This window comes from Sarcophilus harrisii, chromosome 3, assembly GCF_902635505.1.
Source record: "Sarcophilus harrisii chromosome 3, mSarHar1.11, whole genome shotgun sequence".
NCBI lineage: Eukaryota > Metazoa > Chordata > Mammalia > Dasyuromorphia > Dasyuridae > Sarcophilus > Sarcophilus harrisii.
The window spans coordinates 188,838,886-188,866,794 of NC_045428.1; the positions used below are offsets into that span (position 1 = coordinate 188,838,886).

At 33.0% G+C, this 27,909-nt stretch overlaps 1 protein-coding gene across 1 annotated transcript in view; it reads right to left on the reverse strand.

Moving 5' to 3' along the window:
• PROS1 (protein S) overlaps window positions 1-27,909 on the reverse strand; it is a 96,171-nt gene that overhangs the window by 32,127 nt on the left and 36,135 nt on the right. Inside the window, exons 5-7 of the mRNA XM_031958866.1 lie at window positions 5,467-5,589; window positions 5,214-5,345; window positions 1,540-1,665 (exon numbers count right to left, since the gene is read on the reverse strand). Coding sequence (XP_031814726.1) covers window positions 1,540-1,665; window positions 5,214-5,345; window positions 5,467-5,589 — 381 coding nt within the window. The remainder of the gene's footprint in view (window positions 1-1,539; window positions 1,666-5,213; window positions 5,346-5,466; window positions 5,590-27,909) is intronic.

Genomic DNA, 27,909 nt, shown 5'->3' on the forward strand with positions numbered 1-27,909 from the left:
AGTAAAAGGACCCAGACTTCTTGATCAGTATTTATAAACTAGCTCTCATTCTTCAGAGAAGAATGTATTTATCAGGAAAAGGATCTTTTAAAAGTCAGGCAAGACTTTAGAGCAGAGCACTGTAGCTTTGGGGACCTGGTTATCTAGATATTCCGAGTGTTTTTATTCTCTTGTGTGTGTGTGTGTGTGTGTGTGTGTATACATATATATCTGAAGAGAAATAAAATAAATCAATTGTACTATGTACTGTTGAAAGATATGTCATGTACAAAATGTGTGAAATGCTGTCATCAGATACATCAAGACACTGATATATATAATTTTAAAACAAAAAAACACCTTGCTTGCCTGAAATTCCACAGATACTTTCAAAACATCTATACAATTCATGATAGTATCTATACAATGAGTGTTTCCGTGTTGCTGGTGGGAAGTAGGGTTCAGGTAATCAGTTTCACCTGGTCCCTTCTATATTGTTTCTAAGTTAATTTCCATGATAACCAGGGATAATTATAAGGACTGAAGTTTACACAGTATACTAAAAAGAATCCCCGGGATGATCTAAAAGGGATACAGATTTGTGACCTATAGATATGATAATACCTAAAAAGGAATTTCGCACCACAGTTAAAATAAGAGTTTAAATTGGGGGTTAATGAGCAGTAGCAGAGGGAAAAGAATTCAAAAGACAGACTCAAACATATCAAAGAGTTTTTCTACTTAGCTGATTGCGTACTAGACTAGAGCTTGTATCACTAATGAGTTAAAGATTGATTCTAGACTATTTAGTTAAAGAGGTAATAGACCCTTCCAATTATGAAGAAAAAACCATAAAACAGCTCAAGATAATCTGGTGCCAGTACAGAATAATGCACAAGAGTTACCAAGTAGGGCACTGAAATAGCATTGCCATTTCTGCAGCACTGGAGTTGTGAGTTGTCGCCATCATACATGTACCTTGGCCATAAGTATTCCTTTTGTGTATATAATTTCATGTTTTCTGGGCATTCAAATTTCCTGTGTGAGTCCTCTCCTTAACCAATGGTGTGGCAGACTGTGAAAAAGTGTGCTTTTGTGTCTATGGGTATCTCTTATTGTTTATTTTGATATGATGTTTCATTAAATATTTGGGGAGAAGGGTTGAATGAGTGTATCCTCTTTTTGAACAGGTAAAATTAGAGACACTGATAGGGATTCAGTTATCATGATTTTAAGTAGATACTGATCCACAACAAAATGCCTTGGACTTGGTGTAGGTTTCCGGATACTTACGTGGTAAGGAGACCTGGAATACTACACTATTATAGATCAAATATTACATAGAATTATCCTAATCATTTCACCATGCTATGCTATAGTGTTCTATGTCTATTACTTGAAGTAGGGAATATTGTTTATTAAAAAAAAGATTTTGTTCCAATGACACTCATGACAGGATTAACCTGCATCCTTATTTACTAGGAAAAAATGATTTGCTTAATGATATATATTAGAAACCATTAGAAAAACTATGAATATAACCCACCCCTACAACCTTACCTTCACATTCCATTGATATGGGGTTATATCTGTAGCCTGTGGAACATTCACATTCAAAGTCCCCTGGGGTATTCTTGCACAAAGCTGTCCCACAGACTTTTGATGACAAAGCACATTCATTCACATCTGTAAACAATACCAAATACATACATATTACAACAAAATTCATGCTAGAACATGCCAGTAAATTAAATAAATCAATTTGCATTTATGATATGCCTTTTCCTAGTTCTACCACGAATTTAAGGAACAGAAAAAAACAATGTTTTGAGCTAAAGGTACTAATTTATACCATTAAAAATTACCTAGTTATAATGACCATCCTTCTTTTCTTCCTAGATTTAGCACAAATATGGATAAAACTTTTAGATTACATTCTTACTGACTTTACATAATTAAGGAAAAGGGGAAAAAGTGTTTTTCCCTGCTCCCTTTTCTAAGGAGAAAAAATGTGAAATGTTCTGAAGGAAGAGAACCAAAAAAGTTCCAGATAATGTTTGTTCTCTAAACATAAATTTTCAAATGAAAATTGGTCAATAATAGAAAGCAGTAAAGAAAATAATCATGTGATCCATTTGATATACATGGATGAACACTTTGTTCCAGTTAGCTTATGTTCAATGCTCTGTTGAGTTAGGATATGAACAGATAAAATCAATTATCAGTGAAATTAAGAATACGGCTTTATGTTCTGGGACTTGTAATTTATTCCATACCAATTATCATTTAAACTTTTGTTTTAGAAATTTTAGGATTATTCATTTTATGATGTTATAGATAAGGTAGGAAATTAAATATCAATGACAGCTAGTTCCTGGATAATGAGATATGAAAAAAACAGACAAATGCCCAAGAAATAAAGAGGAAAAGAAAAAAGAATGAGTGAATTTTTCTCATCTGCACCATATGAGGAAAAAAATACAAACCTTAATGTAAAAAAAGATTATATTTTATCTTTTGAAAAAGGTATATTGTTTTAATTTCATCCAGAGCACAGAGAATAAAGAATATAGTTGAAATTCCAGGCCACTACTCTTTCTAAGATATTACAAACAAACTCTAAAAATAATATTCTCCAAGTAACAAAATGAATCAAATTCACTATTTTTCTGGATTAATTAAAAAATATATAAAAACACATAAGTAATACTTTTAGCAGGGTAATCTACTTCTAATGATGTTCCCAAAGGATGTTTAATGAAAATTAAAAGGAATTTTAAAAACAGTAAAGTTCTGGTGTTTATCATACTTTCATTTGATCCATCTATAATTTTATATAATTATACATGCACGACTTTTGTATTAGGCACAATAACTTGGGACAATTGTGTGAATGATCCCAAACAAAATTATTTAAAAATTAATTCTATTTGACTTTGGAAAATAGTCAGAAACATGACGCAATATACTTAAATATGTGTACACTCATATATGTTTATCTCTCTGTTCCCATCCTTGACCTTATTCTGTTTTAGCTCTACCAGTTAGACAATGAAGAAGGGGTTACAAATAATTTACCACAATGGATAATCCATTTATAGATAATCCGAAACTGACCCTATAACCATTATTAGACAGTGAGTCCGTTAATAAGCACATATCATGAACATATTAAGCACACATGAGACAATGTTTTCCTTTGATACATTGTTATTCATCATCTCCCAACCATCAACTGAGGAAATTTCTATTTTCCTTCTCATAGAAAAAGCTTCAGGCACCATGGAGTTCATTGGGATGGAATAAAGAGTTCCATTCCCTGCCAAGAAGCTGCTTCTCTTTCACTGAGGACAGAGAAATCCCTAACTGTCTCTAGCAGAGGAGTTGTTCCATCTCTCAAGAGATATGCATATTCAGATTACTTGTGCTGTGTTCGTGATCAATTTTCCAGTCATTTCCTTGTTTTAGATATTACTAGTCTGCATTCCAACCTCTACCTCCAGTGGAAACTCAAGTTCTCCTCAACTCTTGTTGTAAGAAGAGTCATCTTGTCTTACCTGGACACACATCACTACAGTACTTTGTAGGTATCGCCATATCATATCCCTTTGAAGGCATATGTTTCCCCATTCTCCTCCCTTGCTTTCAAGTTCCATGACTAAGAACAATAATTGCATGAACACTACAATTCCTGGTAAGTATGTTAAGCAAATGTCTCCTTATTCCAATCACTATTCTCTCTTATTCACTATACAAAACAACTCTCTCTGATTAGTACTGCCCAATATGTACTGTCTTTCCCTAATGGAATATAAGCTCTGTAAAGGCAGAGATCATTATGATTATTTGCAGTTGTATTTCCAATAATAGTACATAGTACTAGTACATATTTAAATGCTTACTTAATAAGTGCTTTTTTCATTCACTTATTATTGATTATAATAGTCTGCCATTATAGCTTCAAAGCAATGTTCATAGATACACTAAAGGAAAATGGCTAGCCACAAATAGAACATTGATTTAGAAGGGAATATTCAATACTCTAAACCATTTTAAGATCATTTAAAACAATGATTAAAACTAAATTTACTAAGCAATATATTTACATGCTGCATTATATTGCCTGTTCTAAGAAATAGTTACAGCCTCTCTATAATGGTATTCTGTATTCTGAGATGAAAAGGAAGAAACTGGAAAAAAATTACTTACCTTTGTGGTTAATCTATGAATGTTATTAAAAGAATAAAAAAAATAAAACTTACTATACTTATTTGCTAAATCATTTCTTATAATCAGTTTATTAATAAAAATAAAAGTAAACTAAATGAATTGTTATTAGTTGTGATAGGCAAAGATGAATTCCAGAAAATTAATTTCCTTTTTCTCCCAAATAAAATTCTAAAGGTTCAACAAAAAATGGATTAAAAAGTGGTTAGGCAATTTCCTAAACCAAATAATCCAAGCAGTCTTCTAAGAAAAAATCATGGGTTTGGGGGGAAGGAAGTCATGTGGAAGAGAGGAAGAGAAATAAAATCTACTTCTGAATTTTAAAAAAAGCAAGTAAAAAATAAATGAATAAATAGGGTACATAAAATAGTTAAAGGAACTGGAATTATTTATTTAATCTGGGAATCAAGTCTTCAAGTAGTTACATAAGAACATTATCAAATGATCATAGAATCACAGAATTTTCATAAAATCTATAACCTAATCTATCTTCCCAATTTTATAGATGGGGAAAATGGAGGTCCAAAGAAGTTATGTAACTGGCTCTTTACATAGTAGCAAAGTTGAGAATAGAATGCAGACTCCTCATTTCTAATCAGACAATCAACAAATAATTAATAAGCAACTATCATATGTATCAGGCACTGTGCTGGATACTAGGGATGCAAAACTAAAAATTAAATAGTCCATGCCCTCAAAGAACAGCCACTGCCAACTCTCTTGTAAAAGCAGAACAATGGAAAATTAACTTGGGCTGCATCTCAAATGATTTAGTTCAAACATGAGGGAAAAATTTTTTTTTAAAAGATGGCTATTAAATGAATTGGGTTATTTAGGATGATTATGAATATTTTGTCTAGATAGATCTTTATATAATTGAATGATGTGATAATGTAGTCAGGCTTTTACTCAACAGTAGCCTTTTTCAGGGACATGATGCAAAGACAATGTCAACCTTAATTTTAATTTCATACAGAAAACACCTCTTTATTCCTCATGATCCTTACCTCTACAATCCTTTTTATCAGAAAGCAAATAGTAGCCACTCTCGCAGGAACAGCGGTAGGTTCCAGGTAAATTTGTACAGATTTGACTACAACCTCCCTTTATATAAGAGGGATCTTCACATTCATTGATATCTAAAAGAGAAAGAGGAAAAATATTTTGAAATCCATAACTGTGGGTATGCTTTTTCCTGACCCTTTTAAAGCTTTCTCAAATGGTTAAATCCAGTCATTTTGGGATATATAGTAAACGTACCTTCTTCACACCTTATTCCTTGCCATCCTGGTTTACAAACACAAGTAAACTGGCCTTGGCCATCTAGGCAGCGTTCATAGCCAACTTCATTACAGGGCAGAGGACTGCACTGGTTTGGAATTGCTAAAAGAAATAGAAAACTTTGCAAATTAACCAAAAAAAGTCATAATCTCAAGTAAAAATTATGAAAACCTATAAAAATGTAAGAAATTCTCTCCATCTTTGGAGGGGAAGTTTTCACAGAAAATCTTTTTCATGTTGTGCATTAGACAAATTCTTTATACCCTTTATCAAGCTGGGAGAAACCTTAGTCCAATTTTACCCTCCTTTTACAGAATAGACATAATATATATGATTTTATGCATTTACATATATATATACATATGTATGTATACAAAATATTCACACAACTGAAAAATGATTACATGTGCTTATTATGTAAGCACATTTTTTTTCTGGAAGGGAGGTTATTTTCAACATTTATTTCCTTTTAAAGAAGATTTTCTTCATTCTTATCATCATTGCTCACTTGGTCATTTTTGTTTTCTTCTCCTTCTTCCAATCTTAATACAATATACTATTTTTACTATGATCCACTGAATTAGAATGTTTTTTAAAGGATTAATTGTTTGCTTTAGGGAGGTAATCATTCCAGCACAATTAAAGTTCAGCTAGGAGATTCACCAAGAGCTTCATTCTTCCTGATGAAAGGGTCAACTTCTCAACAAAAACCAAAGAAACCTAAAAGCATAATTATAGTATGTTTTATGCAAACTATATTTGAAGAAGGAAGAGACTATTCAGAATGATATAGTAATTTCATTTATTGTCAACAAATAAACAATAGTTTATTTAAAAATATAAACTGAGGATAAAACTTTGCTAGTTGCTCTTTCTTTCTGAAGCTGACATTTAAACCCAAATATATAAGTATGCCAGGGGCAAAGGGGCAGTTTTTGTATGTTTTTATTTTATATGTCATCAATCCTACTTGGGTTCCATAGAATCAAAAAGCTGAATTCCCCTTTCATTTTCCTTAGTCTTCTAGGTCTTGTCAAAGAAAATTGATCTTAAAATATCTACTTCTAAACTACTAGGTAATGGCAGAACAAATCATTCTCTTTACTTAAGGAATAACAGAAACCAGTTTCAGAGATCCAGAACAAAGGAACACTAATTATAACACAATAAGTGGTGTTCAGGCTCTGATTAAGATTTTCAAGGAGGGAAGCAATAACTCGAGGCAAACCATCTTACATTTTTTAACAACTCTGCTTTTTAGGAAGGCTTTCCTAACATCAAACATAAATTAGTCTCTTTTCAACCTCTACCTATTGTTCCCAGTTCTGCTTTCTGGAGCTAAACACAAAACGTCTAATCTTTTCTCCACATAGTCCTTTAATACCTAAAAATGGCAATCATGTTCTTGAGCCTTCTTTCTCTCTACCCCTTCCCTACACTCTTACTGGATTCCCCAAGTTAAACATACCTACTTCTTTCAAATGATCTTCATTTCACTCTCAACTAATTTTAGCTAACTTTCCATCAGTTGTTCTGCTTGAAACATCATCCTTTCTCATATGGGATAAACCCTTGAATCTCCTCCCCACACTCTGTAATTTCAGCTTCCTTGTCTTCTCTCATTAGATTGTAAGCTCCTTGAGGACAGGAACTATCTTTTCTTATTTGTATCTTCAGCATATTATAGGCATAAATTTTTGTTGAATCTGCTGTGGACACACCGTTAAACATCTTTTTTCTCCTCTGAACACTTACTCTCCTGCTTGCTTTTGTTCTTGATTATGGCACTCAACACAATATTCCAAATAACAACAGAACTATCACTTACCTATTATTGTGTGTATGTGTCTCTCTGTGTGTAACATTAATTAATATATGATTCTTTAAAGGATTGCACAAATAAATAGACTTTATTAATATACAAATAATGTGGGGATTTATTTTTTATTCAATAAGTGATTCATCTTTATGATTTAAAATGTCACTCTATAGGGTAGGCTGAGCCAATATAATAAAAACGACAATTCTGCCTAAAGTAGTATTTATCCAAAATCATGCCATTCAAACTAGCAAAAAAGGCATTTTATAGACTTAGAAGAAATAATAACAAAATTCATCTAGAATAACCAAAGTTCAAGGATATCAACGGAATTGATGAAAAAAATGCAAAAGAAAGCACTCATCATACCAGATCTCAAACTGTATTATAAAACAGTAATTATCAAACAATATGGTACTGGCTAAGAAACAGAAATACTGGAAAAGATTAATTACAAATTACATTATAGTAAATGACCATAGTAATCTAATATATGATAAACCCAAAGATTCAAGCTTTGACACAAAAGCTCCTTATTCGCAAAAAACAACTGCTGGGAAACCTGGAAAATAGAATGGCAGAAACTAGATACAGACTAACATCTCACACTGTATACCAAGATAAGGTTAAAGTGGCACATGATTTACACATAAAGGGTGACACCATAAGCAAATTAAGAAAACATGAAATAGTTTGTCAGATTTATAGATAAGGGAAGAATTAAGGACCAAAGAAGATAAGAGAGAGTATTACAAAGTGTAAAATGGATCATTATAATTATAAAATAATTTAAAATGTGTTGCATAAGCAAAACTAATGCAACCAAAATTATAAGGAAAGCAGAAAAAGGGGGGGTGGAGATATTTGCAACAAATATCAGTGATTAAAACCTTCACTTCTCAAATATATATAGAACTGAGTCAAATTTGTAAGAATACATGTAATTCCCCAATTGATAAATGGCAAAAGAATATGACCAGGCAGTTTTCAAGGAAAAAAAATCAAACCCATCTATAAACTTATTGAAAAAATGTTCTAAATTACTATTGATTAGAGAAATGCAAATTAAAGCAATCCTGGAGTACCACCTCACAATTATTAAATTGGCTAATATGACCAAAAAGGACAGTGTTAGATGTTGGAGAGGATGTGGAAAAATGCATTGCTACTAGTGGAGTTGTGAACTGATCTAACCATTTCAGGAATCAATTTAGAACTATATCCAAAGAGCTATTAAACTGGTCCATATCCCAAAAGTATCCAAAAAAGAGGAAAGGATCTGTATGTACAAAAATAGCTCTTTTGTGGTGACTAAAAATTGGGAATCAAAGGGATGCCCATCAATTGGAAAATGACTAACCAAGCTGATACATGTGAGATATGATTGTAATGAAATGTTTTTGTGCTATAAGAAATGACAAGCAGGATTTTATCATAAAAGCCTGGAAATATTAAAATGAACTAATACATGATGAAGTGAACAGAACCAGAAAAACCTTATATATAGTAACAGCAATACTGTTGTTTTTTTAAATTATAACTTTATATTGACAAAACCCATGCCTGGGTAATTTTTTTTACAACATTACCCTTTGCACTCACTTATGTTCTGACTTTTCTCCTCCCTCCCTTCACCCCCTCTCCCAGATGGCAAGCAGTCATATACATATTGAATATGTTACCGTATAGCCTAGATATAATATATGTGTGCAGAACCGAATAGTTCTCTTGTTGCACAGGAAGAATTGGATTCAGAAGGTAAAAAATAACCTGGGAAGAAAAACAAAAATGCAAACAGTTTACATTCATTTCCCAGTGTTCTTTCTTTGGGTGTAATTGCTTCTGTCCATCATTGGTCAATTGAAACTGAGTTAGATCTCTTTGTCAAAGAAATTCACTTCCATCAGAATACATCCTCATACATTATCGTTATTGAGGCATATCTCCTGGGTCTGCTCATTTCACATAGTTCATGTAAGTCTCTCCAAGTCTCTCTGTATTCATCCTGCTGGTCATTTCTTATAGAACAATAATATTCCATAACATTCATATACCACAATTTACCCAACCATTCTCCAATTAATGGGCATCCATTCCTTTTGCAGTTTCTAGCCACTACAAACAGAGCTGCCATAAACATTTTGCCACATACAGGTCCCTTTCCCTTCTTTAGTATCCTTTTGGGATATAAGCCCAGTAGAAACACTGCTGGATCAAAGGATATAACTTTTTAAGCATAGTTCTAAATTGCTCTCCAGAATGGGTGGATGTATTCACAATTCCACCAACAATGTATCAGTGTCCCTGTTTTCCCACGTCCCCTCCAACATTCCGCATTATCTTTCCCTGTCATTCTAGCCAATCTAACAGGTGTGTAGTAGTATCTCAGGGTTGTCTTAATTTGCATTTTTCTGATTAATAATGACTTGGAGCATATTTTCATATGACTAGAAATAGTTTCAATTTCTTCGTATGAGAATTATCTGTTCATATCCTTTGACCATTTATCAATTGGAGAATGGCTTTATTTCTTATGAATTACAGTCAATTCTCTATATATTTAGGAAATGAGGCCTCTATTAGAACCTTTGACTATAAAAATGTTTTCACAGTTTATTGTTTCCTTTCTAATCTTGGCTGCATCAATTTTGTTCAATTTGATATAATCAAAATTTTCTATTTTGTAATCAATAATGATCTCTAGTTCTTTTTTGGTCATAAATTCCTTCTTCTTCCACAGGTCTGAGAGGTAAACTATCCTATGCTCTTCTAATTTATTTATAGTTTCATTCTTTATGCCTAGGTCATGAACCCATTTTGACATTATTTGGTGTATGGTGTTAAGTGTGGGTCAATGCCTAGTTTCTACCATACTAATTTCCAATTTTCCCAGCATTTTTTGTCAAATAGGGAAGTCTTATCCCAAAAACTGGGGTCTTTGGAATAGCTAACCTATTCCATTGATCAATTAGTCTATTTCTTAGCCAATACCAGATGGTTTTGGTAACTGCTGCTTTATAATATAATTGTAGATCTGGTACAGCTAGGCCACATTCATTTGATTTTTTTTTTTCATTAATTCCCTTGAAATTCTTGACCTTTTGTTTTTCCATATGAACTTTGTTGTTATTTTTTCTAGGTCATTAAAATAGTTTTTTGGGAGTCTGATTGGTATAGCGCTAAATAAATAGATTAATTTAGGTAGTATTGTCATCTTTATTATATTTGCTTGCCCAATTCAAGAGCATTTAATGTTTTTCCAGTTGCTTAGATCAGACTCAATTTTTGTGGAAAGTGTTTTGTAGTTTTGCTCATAAAGTTTCTGATTTTCCCTTGGTAGATAGATTCCTAAATATTTTATACAATCAGTAGCTACTTTAAATGGAATTTCTCTTTGTAACTCTAACTGTTGGGTTTTGTTAGTGATATATAAAAATGTTGATGACTTGTGTGGGTTTATTTTGTATCCTGCAACTTTGCTAAAGATGTGGATTGTTTCTAATAACTTTTTAGTAGAATCTCTGGGGTTCTCTAAGTATACCATCATATCATCAGCAAAGAGTGATAATTTGGTTTCCTCATTGCCTATTCTTATTCCTTTAATCTCTTTCTCAACTCTTATTGTCCAAGTTAGCATTTCTAATACAATATTAAATAGTAATGGTGATAGTGGGCAACCTCGTTTTACTCCTGATCTTATTGGGAATGGTTGCAGTTTGTCCCCATTACATATGATGCTTACTGGTGGTTTTAAATAGATGCTACTGATTATTTTAAGGAAAAGTTCATTTATTCCTATACTCTCAAGTGTGTTTAATAGGAATGGATGTTGGATTTTATCAAATGCTTTTTCTGCATCTATTAAGATGATCATATGTTTTTTGTTAATTTGGTTATTAATATGGCCAATTATGCTGATAGTTTTCCAATATTGAGCCAGCCCTGCATTCATGGTATAAATCCTACTTGATCGTAGTGTTTTATCCTGGGGATGGTTTTCTGTAGTTTTTTTGCCAATATCTTATTTAAGATTTTAGCATCAATATTCATTAGGGAGACTGGTCTATAATTTTCTTTCTCTGTTTTCAACCTACCTGGTTTAGGTATCAGTACCATGTCTGTATCATAAAAGGAATTTGGTAGGACTCCTTCATTCCCTATTTTTTCAAATAGTTTATAAAGCATTGGGGCTAATTGTTGTTGAAATGTTTGGTAGAATTCACATGTAAATCCATCTGGTCCTAGGGATTATTTTTTTAGGGAGTTGATTAATAGCTTGTTCTATTTCTTTTTCTGAAATTGGACTATTTAAGCAATTTACTTCCTCCTCTCTTAAGCTGGGAAGCCTATATTTTTGGAGGTAGTCATCCATTTTGCTTAGGTTATCAAATTTATTGGCATAAAGTTGTGCAAAGTAACTCATTATTTCTTTTATTTCTTCTTCATTGGTGGAAAATTCTCCCTTTTCATTTTTAAGACTACTAATTTGATTTTCCTCTCTCCTTCTTCTAATCAAATTTACCAAAGGTTTATCAATTTTATTGGTTTTTTCATAAAACCAACTCTTAGTTTTATTTATTAGTTCAATAGTTTTTTTTTTACTTTAAATATTATTAATTTCTCCTTTTAATTTTAGAATTTCAAGTTTAGTAATTGATTGGGCATTTTTAAGTTGGTATTTTTCTAGCTTTTTAAGTTGCAAGCCTAATTCATTGATCTTTTCTTTCTCTATTTTATTCAACTAATCCTCTAAGGATATAATATTTCCCCTTATTATTACCGCTTTGGCTGCATCCCGCAAATTTTGGTGTGACGTCTCATTGTTGTCATTATCTTGAGTGAAATTATTGTGTCGATAATTTGTTCTTTCACCCAATTATTCTTTGAGATGAGATTATTTAGTTTCTAATTACTTTTTGGTCTATTTGCCCCTAATTTTTTGTTGAATGCAGTTTTTATTGCATTGTGATCTGAAAAGAAAGCATTTACAATTTCTGCCTTCCTACATTTAATTTTGAGATCTTTATGTCCTAATATATGGTCAATTTTTGTGTAGGTTCTATGAACTGCTGAGAAGAAAGTATACTCCTTTCTGTTACCACTCAGTTTTCTCCAAAGATCTATCACACCTGATTTTTCTAATATTCTATTTACCTCTTTAATTTCTTTCTTATTTGTTTTGTGATTTGATTTATCTAATTCTGACAGTGCAAGATTGAGATCTCCCACTATTATAGTTTTGCTGTCTATTTCTTCTCACAACTCTCTTAACTTCTCCTTTAGGAAGTTAGATGCTATACCACTTGGTGCCTATATGTTTAATACTGATATTAGTTTATTGTCTTTAGTACCCTTTAACAAGATATAGTTTCCTTCCTTATCTCTTTTAATTAGAGTAATTTTTGCTTTTACTTGATCTGAGATAAGGATGGCTACCCCTGCTTTTTTGACTTCACCTGAAGCATAATAGATTCTGCTCCAGCCTTTTACCTTTACTCTGTATGTATCTCCCTGTTTTAAATGTGTTACCTGTAAACAACATATTGTGGGGTTATGACTTTTGATATAGTCTGCTATCTGCCTCCATTTTATGGGAGAGTTCATCCCATTCACATTTACGGTTAAAATTACTAATCCTGTATTTCCTGCCATCCTAATATCTCCAGTTTATGCTTTTCTTTTTCATGCCCTCCTTCCCCCCTTCCCTAGTATTAAACTTATTGGTCCCCCTTGCATTATGCAGCTCTCCCTCTTATGGATCCTTCCCTCCTCCCTTTGAATCCCTTCCCCTTTCTTGTACCCTTCCCTTATTACTCTTTTTCCTTTTCCCTTTTCCTCTCCCACTTTTTAATGAGGTGAGAGAAGATTCTCTGTAAAACAAATATGTTAATTATTTCCTCTTTGAGCCAATTCTGATGAGAATAGGATTCACACAATGTTCCTCCCCCTCTCTAAGTTCCCTCAGATATGATAGGTTTCCTTTGCCTCATCATCACATGTAGTTTCCCTCTTTTTATCTCCCCTTTTCTCTTTTTCTGACACTATCCCTTTTCCATTTCTACTTCCCTTTTTCATGCTATATCAGTAAAATTAAATTATACATGTGCTTTTATGTATATCCACAACAGAAATACAGTTCTCAAGAGTTCCTTTCACCTTTTTCTACTTGTCTTGAGTCCAGTGGTTGGAGATCAAATATTTTGTTTAAGTCTGGTTTTTTCCTTAGAAACAAATGGAATTCCTCTGTTTCATAAATGTTCATCTTCTTCCATGGAAAAAAATGCTCAGTTTGGTTGGGTAGTTTATTCTTGGCTGCATTCCAAGTTCTTTTGCCTTTCAGAATATCAGATTCCAGGCCCTTCGATCCTTTAATGTTGAGGCAGCCAGATCTTGAGTGACCCTTATTGTGGCACCTCGGTATTTCAATTGTTTTTTCCTGGCTGGTTGTAATATTTTTTTCTTTAGTCTGAAAATTCTGAAATTTGGCCACAATATTTTTCAGAATCTTTATTTTAGGGTCTTTTTCAGAAGGTGTTCGATGAATTCTTTCAATGCCTATTTTACCTTCCAGTTCTATTACTTCTGGGCAGTTCTCTTTGATGATTTCCTGTAAAATAGTATCTAGGTTCTTTTTTCATCATAATTTTCAGGTAGTCCAATGATCCTCAGGTTATCTCTCCTACATCTATTTTCCAGGTCTGTTGTTTTTCCAAGTAAATATTTGACATTTTTTCCCCAATCTTTCATTTTTTTGGTTTTGCTTGACTGATTCTTGATGTCTCAATGAACATCAGAATTTTCAGTTCTGATTTTAGTGAGTTATTTTCTTCATTAGCTTTTTTAACTTCTTTTTGTATATGTTCAATTAAGTTTTTAAATGAGATGTTTTGCTCTATGGAGTTTTTTTCCATTTCACTAATTTTTTTTTTTTTTTTTTTTTTTTTTTTTTTTTTTTTTTTTTAGTGAGTTGTTTTCTTTTTCCAGTTCACAATTTCTGTGTCCCTGCACTTCTTGGAAGTTTTTTACCTTTTCCAATTCACATTTCAGGAAGTTGTTGCTCTCTTGCATAACTTCTCTTTCCTTTCCCCATTTTTCTTCTAGTTCTCTTTTAAGGTTTTTATAGTCTCTTCTTGGAGAGTCTTTTGTATTGGGGACCAACAATTGTTTGGAGACTGTCTGCTATTAGTCTCTTCAGGGTTGAAAAGCTGCTCTTTTTCTGTATAGAAACTATCAATCGTCCTTTATATTTTTTTTACTCATTTTTTAAAGCCTGTAGGGTATGCCTTCAGAGCCAGGAGGTTACCAGATTCCTCTGCGGAGTAGTGATAGGTGTACGGATGGGTAGCTGTCCTGCCAGATGGCTACAAAAAGCATCGAGGTACTGGAGTGCTCTGGGAAAGAGTTCCCCACCCAGAAGTAACTCAGTCCTCCAGGGCCAAGCTGGGAAAGTGCCCTGCAAAGAACCACTTCCCCCCACCCCTGCTGTGTGGGATAACGCCTGCTCTGGGGCTAGATGCTGAGCAGTGAGAGTTTCAGTATCCCAAGCCAAATCCTGTCCTGGGGCTGTGGGTATTAGTAGCTGAGCAGTGAATAGCCCTGCAGGGACCAGAAGTGTTTCTGCCTTGGGAAGCATAATCCTGCTGGGGAAGTTCTATTGCCCCAGGCTGAGCCCCTCTCTGTGCAGATTAGAGGCTTCCCCAGTTTGTGCCCCCTTGCCATGCAGATTTGTAACTGCCCCCACAAAGGCCCCAACCTGCAGGATGTGGCTGCAGGGCTGTGTTACAGTCTGCCTGAGTCACTTCTGGCTTTGAGTGGTTACAGCCAGATCTTGTTAGGTTCTGGCGTTTTTTAGAGTACCCTCTGTTTTAGGCTTTAATTTCTCTGCCAATTTACTGCTTTTTCCTTATCCAGATGTCTGAGAAATAAATTATTACATGCTCTCCTAATTTGCTTATGGTATTATCTTTCATGTGTAAATCATTTACCCATTTTGTCTTTATTTTTGGTATACAATGTGAAATGGTGGTCTATACCTAGTTTCTGCCATACTGTTTCTAGTTTTCCCAGTAGTTTTTCTTAAATAGTTTTATCCCCAAGCTTTGGATATTTAGGTTAACCAAACAATACATTACTAGGGTTATTGCTACATACAGAATTATGTACCTAATCTATTCTCCTGACAGTAGTTCTTAGCCAGTACCAGAGTGTTTTGATAATTACTGATTTACAACATAGTTTGAGATCTGTACAATTAGACAACTTTCCTTCACTTTTTTTCACTGATTCCCTTGATATACCTGACCTTTTGTTGTTCTAGATGAATTTCATTATTTTTTTCCTAGCTCTCTAAGTTCTTTTGGTAGTTTGGTATAGCGCTGAATAAGTAAATTAATTTAGGTAGTATTGTCATTTTTTATCATATTGGCTCAGACATATCCATAAGACATATCCAATTAATATTTTCATAATTATTTAGATCTGGCTTTATTTGTGTGAAATATTTGTGTTCATATTTTTAGCAGGTAGTCTCCTAAGTATTTTTTAATGTCTAACTTTATTTTAAATGGAATTTCTTTATTTCTTGTTGATGGCCTTTATTAGTAATGTACAGAAAGGCTGCTGATTTCTGCAAATTTATTTTGTATCCTGCAACTCTGCTAAAGTTGTTAATTATTTTAAGAAGTTTTTCAGTTGATTCTCTAACTATACCATCATATCATCAGCAAAGAGTGATAGTTTTGCTTCCTCATTGCTTCTTTTAATTCCTTCAATTTCATTTTCTTTTCTCATTGCTATAACTAACATTTTTACTGCAATGTTGAATAATAAATAGTGATAATGGATATCTTTTTTTCTCCCTTGATTATAGAAGGAAGGCTTCCAGCTTATTTCAATTACAGAAAATGTTTGGTGATGGTTTTAGATTTTTATTCCTGTGCTCTCCAGTGTTTTTAATAGGAATGGGTGCTATATTTTATCAAAAGCTTTTCTACATGTTGATATAATCATATGATTTCTGTTGGTTTTGCTATTGATTATAGTTAACTATGCTGTTTCCCTGAATTCCTTGTATAAATTCTATAGCTTAATCTCCTTGCTAGTATTTTATTTAAAATTTTTGCATCAATATTCATTAGGGAAAATGCTTTATACGTTTTCCTTTTCTGTTTTGGCTCTTCTGGTTTAGTTATCAGCAACACATTTGATCTTCCCTGTCACATAACAACTTTCTATAATTATTATTATTATTATTGTTCATTTGTTCTACCTATATTGCAACTTGTTATTTTTATGTTAGAGTTGGGATCTTGCACTGTTTCGGCCTTTGTGCCTGAGCTCAGGGCCTTGATACTGGCTTTCAATGGGCTCAATGCCTAGCTGCTGGCTGGCACTGAAAGGGATGATCACCTCATTGACTTTCATGGGAACCAGAGCTTTTTTGCTAGCCTGTCATGGAGGCAAGGTCTCACTGCTGGCCAGCAATGAGGCTGAGGCATTACTTGTGGCTGGTGCTGAGGATGAGGCCTTATAGTGCTACTGGGGACTGTTAACTTGCCTAGGGATTGGGCCTTGATAGTAAATTACCTCAGGATTCTGAAGCTGTTATAAGCATCCTGATTTGTGGCCTGTTGCTGCTGTTTGTGTCCTAGGTTCCCCTCCAATAATAAGATAAACTTTCCCTGATATGCTCTTAAATTGTTTCCCCAGTCCTAAATTGATTCTGAGGCAGTTTTTAAGGTTGTTTGGAGGGGAATTTGAAAAGGCTTCAGTGAATTTCACTCTCATTCTCATCATGGCACCAGAAGTACAATCTTTTACTTTAAAAAGGTTGTGTCTCCCCATCTACACCTAGCTCAGACTGGGATATGGGGGCTATTCATTTGTCTGGTCTTAGTTCCCTACTGATCAACACAGGAGGTTTAACCATCTCTATTTTACCCCCCCAAAATCTACCCAAAATCAATATGACACTGGACTTATTCAGTACAGCTGGCTTATATAGCCAACTGTAGCTCAGAACTTCTGAACTTAAAGAGATTTACTAGCTTCAAACTCCAGGGTGGCTGGGATTGTGATTATCAACCACAGTGCTCAGCATTAAATATAATTCTAAACATGCAGTTTGGAAATATAATTATTTCATAAAACTAGATTTTCACAAAAATGGAAATTAGTTTCCTGACCCATGAATTTTATTAGAACAAGAAAATCTATTCCATATAAGTAATAATGAAAGCATTTATAAAAATGAACCAGACCAGAGAGGCAATATATACAGAATTTGGAATTTGGAATCAGATACAGTGAAATTGAATTTTGTTTCTATTACTTACTAACTCAGTGACTTTTGATCTAGTAACTTCTCTCTGAGATATTTTCCCCATTTTGTAGGATGAGAAAGACTAAATGATTTCTAGACTCTTCTAGTCCTGTATCTATGATCCTTTGATCTCTTAATGTTTCTCTCAGCAACATAGGTGGGGTTAAGTGGAGAATGAATGAAAAGAATTGTCACATTGTGCTAGATCTATGTTGCATGAGAGAATGTGTCCAAGTAATGTCTTATAGAAGGACATAGTTGTCCTCTTTAACAAACTCCCTCAAATGGTAGTTTTATTAATAATTTATTTCAAACTGTCATATTAAATTGAGAAGATTTCAAGAACAGACTTGATGAAAGATTATATATCTATATCTGATGTTTGATAACCTGTCAAGCTCTGTTGTGAAGGCTCATCACAAGGCTGGCCATATATTGATTAATTTTTCAACTTTAGCAACTCTGAGTCAGAGATGGTTTGTGATCCATGCTGGTGAAGAGAATATTTACTAACATACACTAAAGTATAATTTAAAAATAGGACTCTTATAGCATAACTTTTTCAATATTCAAGAATGTCCCTTTATTTCAAAAATCCAAGAGCACAAAAAAGATGGAGAGAGGCGAGAGAGAGAGAGTGTGTGTGTGTGTGTGTGTGTGTGTGTGTTTGTGTGTGTGTGTGAGAGAGAGAGACAGAGAGACAGACAGACAGACAGCAGAGAGAGCGAGAGAGAGAGAAAGAGAGTCTGAGTGTATGAATGTGAATGTGAAAAAGAGTGACTCCAAGTGAAATAGAGGGAATTTATTAAGTGCTCATTATGTGCTTTCCATTATACTAAGTTTTGGATACAATCCCATAGTTGAGAAGCATTTTAGAGGTCATTTAAGCCAACCTTAAGAGAAGCAGTGTACTATATGATAGGGCACTAGAATTGGAGTGAAGAACTGCATTCAAGTCACAAGAACTGGGCAAGTCACTTAATATTTTTGTGCCTCTTTATTTCATTTGTAAAATTAGAAAGTAGACTCAATGACTTCCAAAGTCCCTTCTAGTTCTAAATCTATGAGTTTATGCATATATATCTCAAACAGACTGGACTCCCTTAGATTCTCAGTCCATTTTTTAAATTCAGAAACTTAACAATTATATTTGTATAGATGAAAACAACTTGTCCATTCTACTAATTTTTATCTTGCTTTTGCCTTTTGATTTTGATAAGTTAAGACTCCATCCCTAACACAAATCCTTGCTTGAATTTAGCTTGAGGAGATATTTTAAACTCAATATGTCCAAAATCAAACTCATATTTCCTTACGGAACTTTCCCTTCCCCTACCTTTCCTATTAATGTAGAAGGCAACATTTTCCAAGGAGTCATCCTGGAATGCTCAATATTTCTCACCTCACCCCCTTTTATTCTATTCAATCTATTAACAAGGCCTTTTGACCTCGTCTATTCAATATTTTTCATAGCACCCCCTTTCTCTTCTCTAATGGTGTGCTTTCTAGTGTAGGACCTCACCATCTCATGCCTAAACTATTGTAAGAAACTGCTTGTGAATCTTTCTGCTCTACTCCAAACAATCCTTCACTAAACCACCTAAGTGATCTTCCTAAAGCTCTGATCCTATGTTACCATACCACACCATATTATAATCCAATAAATTCATAAATTTTAGTAATTCCTTATTGCCTCCAGGATCAAATACAAAATTCTTTGGTATTCAAAGACCTTCATAACCTAGTTCCCTTCTACTTTTCCAATCTTCTTAAACCTTATTTACCACCATATAATTTTTGTCCCTTACACTTCGACGAACAAGACACATCCAGCTTTTTCTTTGGCTAGGCCCCATCCTTATAATGAACTCTCTCCTGTACTCCATTAATCAACTTCCCTGACTTCCTTTACATTCCAACTAAAATCCTATCATCTACGAGGAAGCCTTCCCCAACCTTCCATAATTCTAGTGCCTTCCTTTTGTTAATTATTTTCTATTTATCCTACTTATAGCTTCCTTTGTATATAATTATTTGCATTTTGTCTCTCCCATTACACTGTAAGCTCCTTGGAATCAAACAAAAAGAAATTATTCAAATATCAAGGCGCCCCAATCAAAATTACTGAGGACTACCAAGAGATGGAAAAAGGAGAAAAGGGAGGAAAAATGGGGTAAAATATAATATGTGAAGAGGCAAAAAAGACCCATTACAATTGAGGGGAAATGGGGAAGGGTATGAGCATTGTTTGAACTTTGATCTGATTGGATTTGGGGACTATCATACACATTTAGATTGATATGGAAATTTATCTCATCCTATAGAGGAGAAGGAGGGGAAAGAGGAAAGGATGATGGGAAATGCAGTTCTTAATTTTAACTGTGATTGTGAATGGGATAAACTCTTCCACAAAATGGAAGTAGGGAGCAGACTGGATTAAAAACCAAAATCCGACAATATGTTATTTTCAAGAAACACATTTGAAGTAGAGATAGAAACTGAGTAAAGGTAAAAGACTGGAGCACAATGTATTATCTTCAGCAAAAGGAAAAAAAAATAGTAAGGCAACCAATCCTGATCTCAGATTAAACAAAAGCAAAAACAGATCTAATTAAAAAAGATAAGGAAGGAAACTACATCTTGCTAAAGGTTACCATAGATAATTAAATAATATCAATATTAAACATATATGCACCAAGTCGTATAACATCCAAATTCTTAGAGAAGTTAAAAAAAGTTATAAAAAGAAATACAGAAAAAAAACTATACTAGTGGGGGGATCTCAACCTCTCTCTATCAGAACTAGATAAATTGGACCACAAAATAAAGAAGAAAGAAATTAAAGAGGTAGATAGAATTTTAGAAAAGTTAAGTATGATAGACATTTGGAGAAAATTGAATGGAGTCAGAAAGGAATATAATTGTGGGTTTTTTAGCAGCAAATGGAATTTACACAAAAATTGACCATGGATTGGGGTATAAAAACCTCAAGATCAAATGCAGAAAGATGAAATAGTAAAGGCATCTTTTTCAGGCTCATAATGCAATAAAATTACATGTAATAAAGGATGAGTGAAAAATAGATGAAAAATTAATTGGAAACCAAATAAAATAATCCTAAATAAATTAGTGGGTAAAATAACAATCCACAGAAACAACTGGTAATTTCATCCAAGAGAATGACAATAATGAGACATACCAAAATTTATGGGATTCAGCCAAAGACTTAGGGAAAATTTTATATCTCTAGATGGATACTTGAATAAAATATAGAGAGAAATCAGTGAAATCAACATGCAACTAAAAAACCTAGAAAAAGAACAAAAAGAACCCCCAATTAAATACTTTGAAATTTGAAATTCTGAAAAATAAAAGATTAATAAAATTGAAAGTAAGAAAATTATTAAACTAATAAACAAAGCTAAGAATTGGTTTTATGAAAAAACAATAAAATCAATATTAATTTGATTAGAAAAAGGAAATAAGAAAATCAAATTCCTCGAATCAAAAGTGAAAAGGGTGAACTTAACATCAATGAAGCGAAATTAAAACAATAATTAGGAGCTATTTTGCCCAACTTTATGCCAATAAATCTGATAATCCAAGTGAAATGGATGAATATTTAACAAAATACAGATTGCCCAGATTAATAGAAGAGGAAATAAATTACTTAAATAGTCCCATTTAAGAAAAAAGAAATTGAACCCACTATTAATGAACTCCCTAAGAAAAATCTCCAGGGCTACATGGATTTACAAGTGAATGCTAACAAATTTTTAAAGAACAATTAGAATAGAATGCAAACTATCTGGAAAATTAGGGGAGGAAGAAGGTCTATCAATTTTTTTTTTTTATGATACAGAAATAGTGCTGATCCCTAAATCAGATAGGGTTCAAACAGAGAAAGAAAATTATGGACCAATTTCCTTAATAAATAGTGATGCAAAAATCTTTAAAAAATATTTCCAAAGAGATTGTAGAACTTATCACCAAGATAATACATTATCAATAAGTGGTATTTATATCAAAATTTCAGGGATGGTTCAATATTAAGAAAACTACTAATATAATTGACTCTATCAATAACCAAACTAACAGAAATCATATGATTATATCAACAAATGCAGAAAAAAATTTGATAAAATAAAACAAGCATTCTTATTAAAAAAAATAGAGAGCATAATAATAAATGGAATTTTTCTTTAAAAGATCAGTAGTATCATCTAAACCATCAGTAATAGTCATGTATATAAAGGGGATAAACAAAGCATTCCCAAAAAGAAGAGGAATGAAACATAGTTGCCCACTATTACTATTCAATATTGTATTAGAGATGTTAGCTTTAGCAATAAGAGAAGAAAAAGAAATTGAAGGAATTAATATAAGTAAGGAGAAAACAAAATTTAGCATTCTCTGCAGATGATATGATGGTATGAGTTTCCTAGAGAATCCGCTAAAAAACTACTAGACATTATTAACAACTTGAGCCAAGTTGCAGGATACAAAACAAATCCACATAAGTTATTGGCATTTCTATATTTTATCAACAAACTCTAGCAGCAAGCGATAGAAAGAAAAATTCCATTTAAAAAATAACTGTGGAGATTATAAAATATTTAGCAGTCTTCCACCCAAGACAAAGCCAGGAACTATATAAGCACAATTACTAAACACTTTCCATAAAAATAATATTAGAGCTAAACAACTAATAGAATATCAAGTTCTCATGGATAGTCCGAGTTAATAAAAATAACAATACTACCTAAATTAATCTACTTATTCAATGCCATACCACCAAACTGCCAAGATTTATTTTATATACCTAGGAAAAATAATAACAAAATTCATCTGGAAGAACAAAAGGTCAAGAATTTCAAGGGAATTAATGAAAAATGCAAACAAGGGTGGCCTACTTGTACTAGATCTAAAACTATATTGTAAAGCAGCAGTCATCAAAACCATTTGGTTGGTTGACTAAGAAATAGAGTAGGTGATCAGTGAAATAGGTTTAGGTTCACAAGACACAATAAAAATGCCTATAGTAATCTAATGTTTAATAAACCCAAAGATTCCAACATATGGCATTAGAACTCACTATTTGAAAAAAAATTGCTGGAACAATTGGAAAATGGTATGGCAAAAACTAAGAATTGAAAAACCTAACCTAACACCCTACCCCAAGATAAGGTTGAAATGAATTCATTATTTAGATATAAAGGGTAATACTATAAGCAAATTAGGATAGTCTATCTCTCAAATCTGTGGAGAAAGCAAGGACTTTATAGCCAAAAAAGAATTAGAGAACATTATGAAATTCCAAATGGGTAATTTTGATTACATTCAATTAAAAAGATTTTGTATAAACAAAACTAATGCAGCTAGGATTAGAATGTAGTAGAAAACAAGGAAAAAATTTACATCCAAGAATTCTGATAAAGGCCTCATTTTCCAAAATATAGAAAACTGAGTTAAATTTGTAAGAATACAAAACATTCTCCAAAAGATAAATGGCCAAAGGATACAATTTTCAGACAAAGAAAATAAATCATTTCTAGTCATATGTAAAAATGCCCTAAATCACTTTTGATTAGAGAAATGCAAATTAAGAAAACTCTGAGATATCAATACATACATCTCAGATTGGCTAAGATGATAGGAAAAAATAATGGTAAATGTTGGAGGGGATGTGGGAAAACTAATACATTTTTGATGAAGTCACAAACTGATCCAACTCTTCTAGAGAGCAATTTGAAACTATATCCAAAGGGTTATCAGCCTGTGCATACCTTTTGATCCAGCAGTGTTTCTTTTTTTAAAAAAATAATTATAACTTTTTATTGACAGAATCCATGCCAGGGTAATTTTTTTTTACAACATTATCCCTTGAACTCACTTCTGTTCCAATTTTTCCCCTCTCTCCCCTCCCCTAGATGGCAAGCAGTCCTATATGTGTTAAATATGTTGCAGTATATCCTAGATACAATATATGTGTGCAGAACCTAACAGTTCTCTTATTGCACAGGGAGAATTGGATTCAGAAGGTAGAAATAACCCAGGAAGAAAAACAAAAATGCAAACAGTTTACATTCATTTCCCAGTGTTCTTTCTTTGAGTGTAGCTGCTTCTGTCCATCATTCATCAATTGAAACTGAGTTAGTTTTCTTTGTAAAAGAAATCTACTTCCATCAGAATACATCCTCATACAATATCGTTGTTGAAGTATATAATGATCTCCTGGTTCTGCTCACTTCACTCAGCATCAGTTCATGTAAGTCTCTCCAAGTCTCTCTGTATTCATCCTGCTGGTCATTTCTTACAGAACAATAATATTCCATTACATTCATATACTACAATTTACCCAACCATTCTCCAATTGATGGGAATCCATTCGTTTTCCAGTTTCTAGCCACTACAAACAGGGCTGCCACAAACATTTTGGCACATAAAGGTCCCTTCCTCTTCTTTAGTATCTCTTTGGGATATAAGCCCAGTAGTAGCATTGCTGGATCAAGGGGTATGCATAGTTTGATAACTTTTTGGGCATAATCCCAGATTGCTCTCCAGAATGGTTAGATTCGTTCAAAACTCATCCAACAATGCATCAGTGTCCCAGTTTTCCCACATCCCCTCAAAAATTGATCATTATTTTTTCCTGTCATCTTAGCCAATCTGACAAGTGTGTAATGGTATCTCAGAAATTTGCATTTCTCTGATCAATAGTGATTTGGAACACTCTTTCATATGAGTGGAAATAGTTTCAATTTCATCATCTGAAAACTGTCTGTTCATATCCTTTGATCATTTATCAATTGGAGAATGGCTTGATTTCTTATAAATTAGAGTAAATTCTCTATATATTTTGGAAATGAGGTCTTTATCAGAAGGTTTAACTGTGAAGATGTTTTCCCAGTTTGTTGCTTCCCTTCTAATCTTGTTTGCATTAGTTCTGTTTGTACAAAGACTTTTTAATTTAATGTAATCAAAATTTTCTATTTTGTGATCAGAAATGATCTCTATTTCATCTTTGGTCACAAATTTCTTCCTCCTCCACAAGTCTGAGAAATAAACTATCCTATGTTCATCTAATTTATTTATAATCTCGTTCTTATTCCTAAATCATGGGCACATTTTGATCTTATCTTGGTATATGGTGTTAAGTGTGGGTCCATGCCTAATTTCTGCCATACTAATTTCCAGTTGTCCCAGCAGTTTTTGTCAAATAATGAATTCTTATCCCCAAAGTTAGGATCTTTGGGTTTGTCAAACACTAGATTGCTATAGTTGACTATTTTATCTTGTGAACCTAACCTATTCCACTGATCAACTCATCTATTTCTTAGTGAATACCAAATGGTTTTTGTGACTGCTGTTTTATAATATAGTTTTACATCAGGTACAGCTAGGTCACCTTCATTTGATTGTTTTTTTCTTCAATTCCCTTGAGATTCTCGATCTTTTGTTCTTCCATATTAATTCTGTTGTTATTTTTTCTAGATCATTAAAATATTTTCTTGGTATTCAGATTGGAATAGCACTAAATAAATAGATTAGTTTAGGGAGTATTGTCATCTTTATTATATTCGCTCAGCCTATCCAAGAGCACTTAATATTTTTCCAATTATTTAAATCTGACTTTATTTGTGTGGAAAGTTTTTTGTAATTTTGTCTCATATAATTCCTGACTTTCCTTTGTTAGATAGATTCCCAAATATTTTTTGCTGTTGACAGTTATTTTGAATGGAATTTTTCTTTGTATCTCTAGCTGTTGGATTTTCTTAGTGATATATAAAAATGCTGAGGATTTATGGGGGTTTATTTTGTATCCTGCAACTTTGCTAAAGTTATGAATTATTTCTAATAGCTTTATCTAATATTTATCTAATTTATCTAATAGTAGAATCTCTGGGGTTCTCTAAGTATACCATCATATCATCTGCAAAGAGTGATAGTTTGGTTTCCTCATTGCTCTAATTCCTTTAATCTCTTTCTCAACTCTTATTGCTGAGGCTAGCGTTTCTAATACAATATTGAATAATAATGGTGATAGTGGGCAACCTTGCTTCACTCCAGATCTTACTGGGAAAGGTTCCAGTTTTTCCCCATGACATATGATGCTTACTAACAGTTTTAAATATATGCTCCTGACTAGTTTTGGAATGGAATAGTCCATTTATTCCTATCCTCTCGTGTGTTTTTATTACAAATGGATGTTGGATTTTATAAATAAATGCTTTTTCTTGTCTATTGAGATAATCATATGGTATTTGTTAATTTGGTTATTGATATAGTCAATTAGGCTAATAGTTTTCCTAATATTGAACCAGCCCTGCATTCCTGGTATAAATCCTACTTGGTCAAAGTGTATTATCCTAGGAATGATTTTCTGTAATCTTTTTGCTAATATTTTATTTAAGATTTTAGCATCAATATTCATTAGTAAGATTGGTCTATAATTTTCTTTCTCTGTTTCAACCTACCTGGTTTAGGTATCAGTACCATGTCTCTGTTGTAAAAGGAATTTGGTAGAACTCCTTCAATCCCTATTTTTTCAAATAGTTTATATAGCATTGGAGTTAATTGTTCTTTAAATGTTTCATAGAATTCACATGTAAATCCATCTGGTCCTGGGGATTTTTTCTTAGGGAGTTAGTTAATAGCTTGTTCTATTTCTTTTTCTAAAATGGGATTGTTTAGTCTATTTATTTCTTCCTCTGTTAATTTGGGCAAGCTGTATTTTTGAAGGTATTCTTCCATTTCATTTAAGTTGTCGAATTTATTGGCATAAAGTTGGGCAAAGTAACTCCTAATTATTGCTCTAATTTCCTTTTCGTTAGTGGCGAGTTCTCCCTTTTCATTTTTAAGACTAACAATTTGATTTTTCTCTTTCCTTTGTTTAATCAGATTTAATAAGGGTTTATCTATTTTGTTGATTTTTTCATAAGACCAACTCTTAGTTTTATTAATTAATTCAATAGGTTTTTTTTTTTACTTTCAATTATATTGATCTCTCCTTTTATTTTTAGAATTTCAAGTTTAGTGTTTGACTGGGGGTTTTTAATTTGTTCCTTTTCTAGCATTTTTATTTGCAAGACCAATTCATTGACCTTCTCTTTCTCTATTTTATGCAAATAGGCCTCTAGAGATATGAAATTTTCCCTTATTACCGCTTTGGTTGCATCCCACATATTTGAGATAGTATGTCTCATTATTGTCATTTTTTTGGGTGAAGACATATTAAATATGTCTATGATTTGCTGTTTCACCCAACATTCTTTAGTATGAGATTATTTAGTTTCCAAGTATTTTTGGTGTATTTTCCCCTGGCTTTTTGTTGAATGTAATTTTAATTGCACTGTGGTCTGAAAAGGATGCATTTATTATTTCTGCCTTATTGCATTTCAGTTTGAAGTTTTTGTGTATTAATATATGGTCAATTTTTGTATAGGTTCCATGAACTGCTGAAAAGAAAGTATACTCCTTTCTGTCTCCATTTCGTTTTCTCCAGAGATCTATCATATCTAACTTTTCTAGTATTTTATTTACCTCTTTGATTTCTTTCTTATTTATTTTGTGGTTTGATTTATCTAATTCTGAGAGTGCAATGTGAGAGCTCCCACTATTATAGTTTTGCTGTCTTTTCTTGTTGCAGCTCTCTTAATTTCTCTTTTAAGAATTTAGATGCTACACCACTTGGGGCATATATGTTTAATATTGATATTGCTTCATTATCTATGCTACTCTTTAGCAAGATATAGTGCCCTTTCTTATCTCTTTTAATTAGATCAATTTTTGCTTTTGCTTGATCTGAGATCAGGATGGCTACCCCTGCTTTTTTGACTTCAGCCGAATCATAGTAGATTCTGCTCCAACCTTTTATCTTTATTCTGTATGTATCTCCCTGATTTGGGTATGTTTCCTGTAAATAACATATTGTAGGATTCTGACTTTTAATCCATTCTGCTAACCGCTTCCTCTTTATGGGGGAGTTTACCCCATTCACATTTATGGTTAAAATTACCAATTCTGTATTACTTGCCATCTTGTTAACCTCTATTTATGCTTTTCTCTCTTCTTTCTCCCCTACTCCCCTTCCCAGTGAGCACCACTTGCTTCTCACAGCCCTCCCTTTTTAGTATCCCTCCCCCCTAGAGTTCCTCCCCCTATCTTACTCCTTTTCCTCACAGTTTCCATATTCCCTTCCACTTAGCTTATTCCGTCCATTTTCACTTTTCCCTTCCCACTTTTCAATGAGGTGGGAGAAGTTTCACCATAAATTGAATAT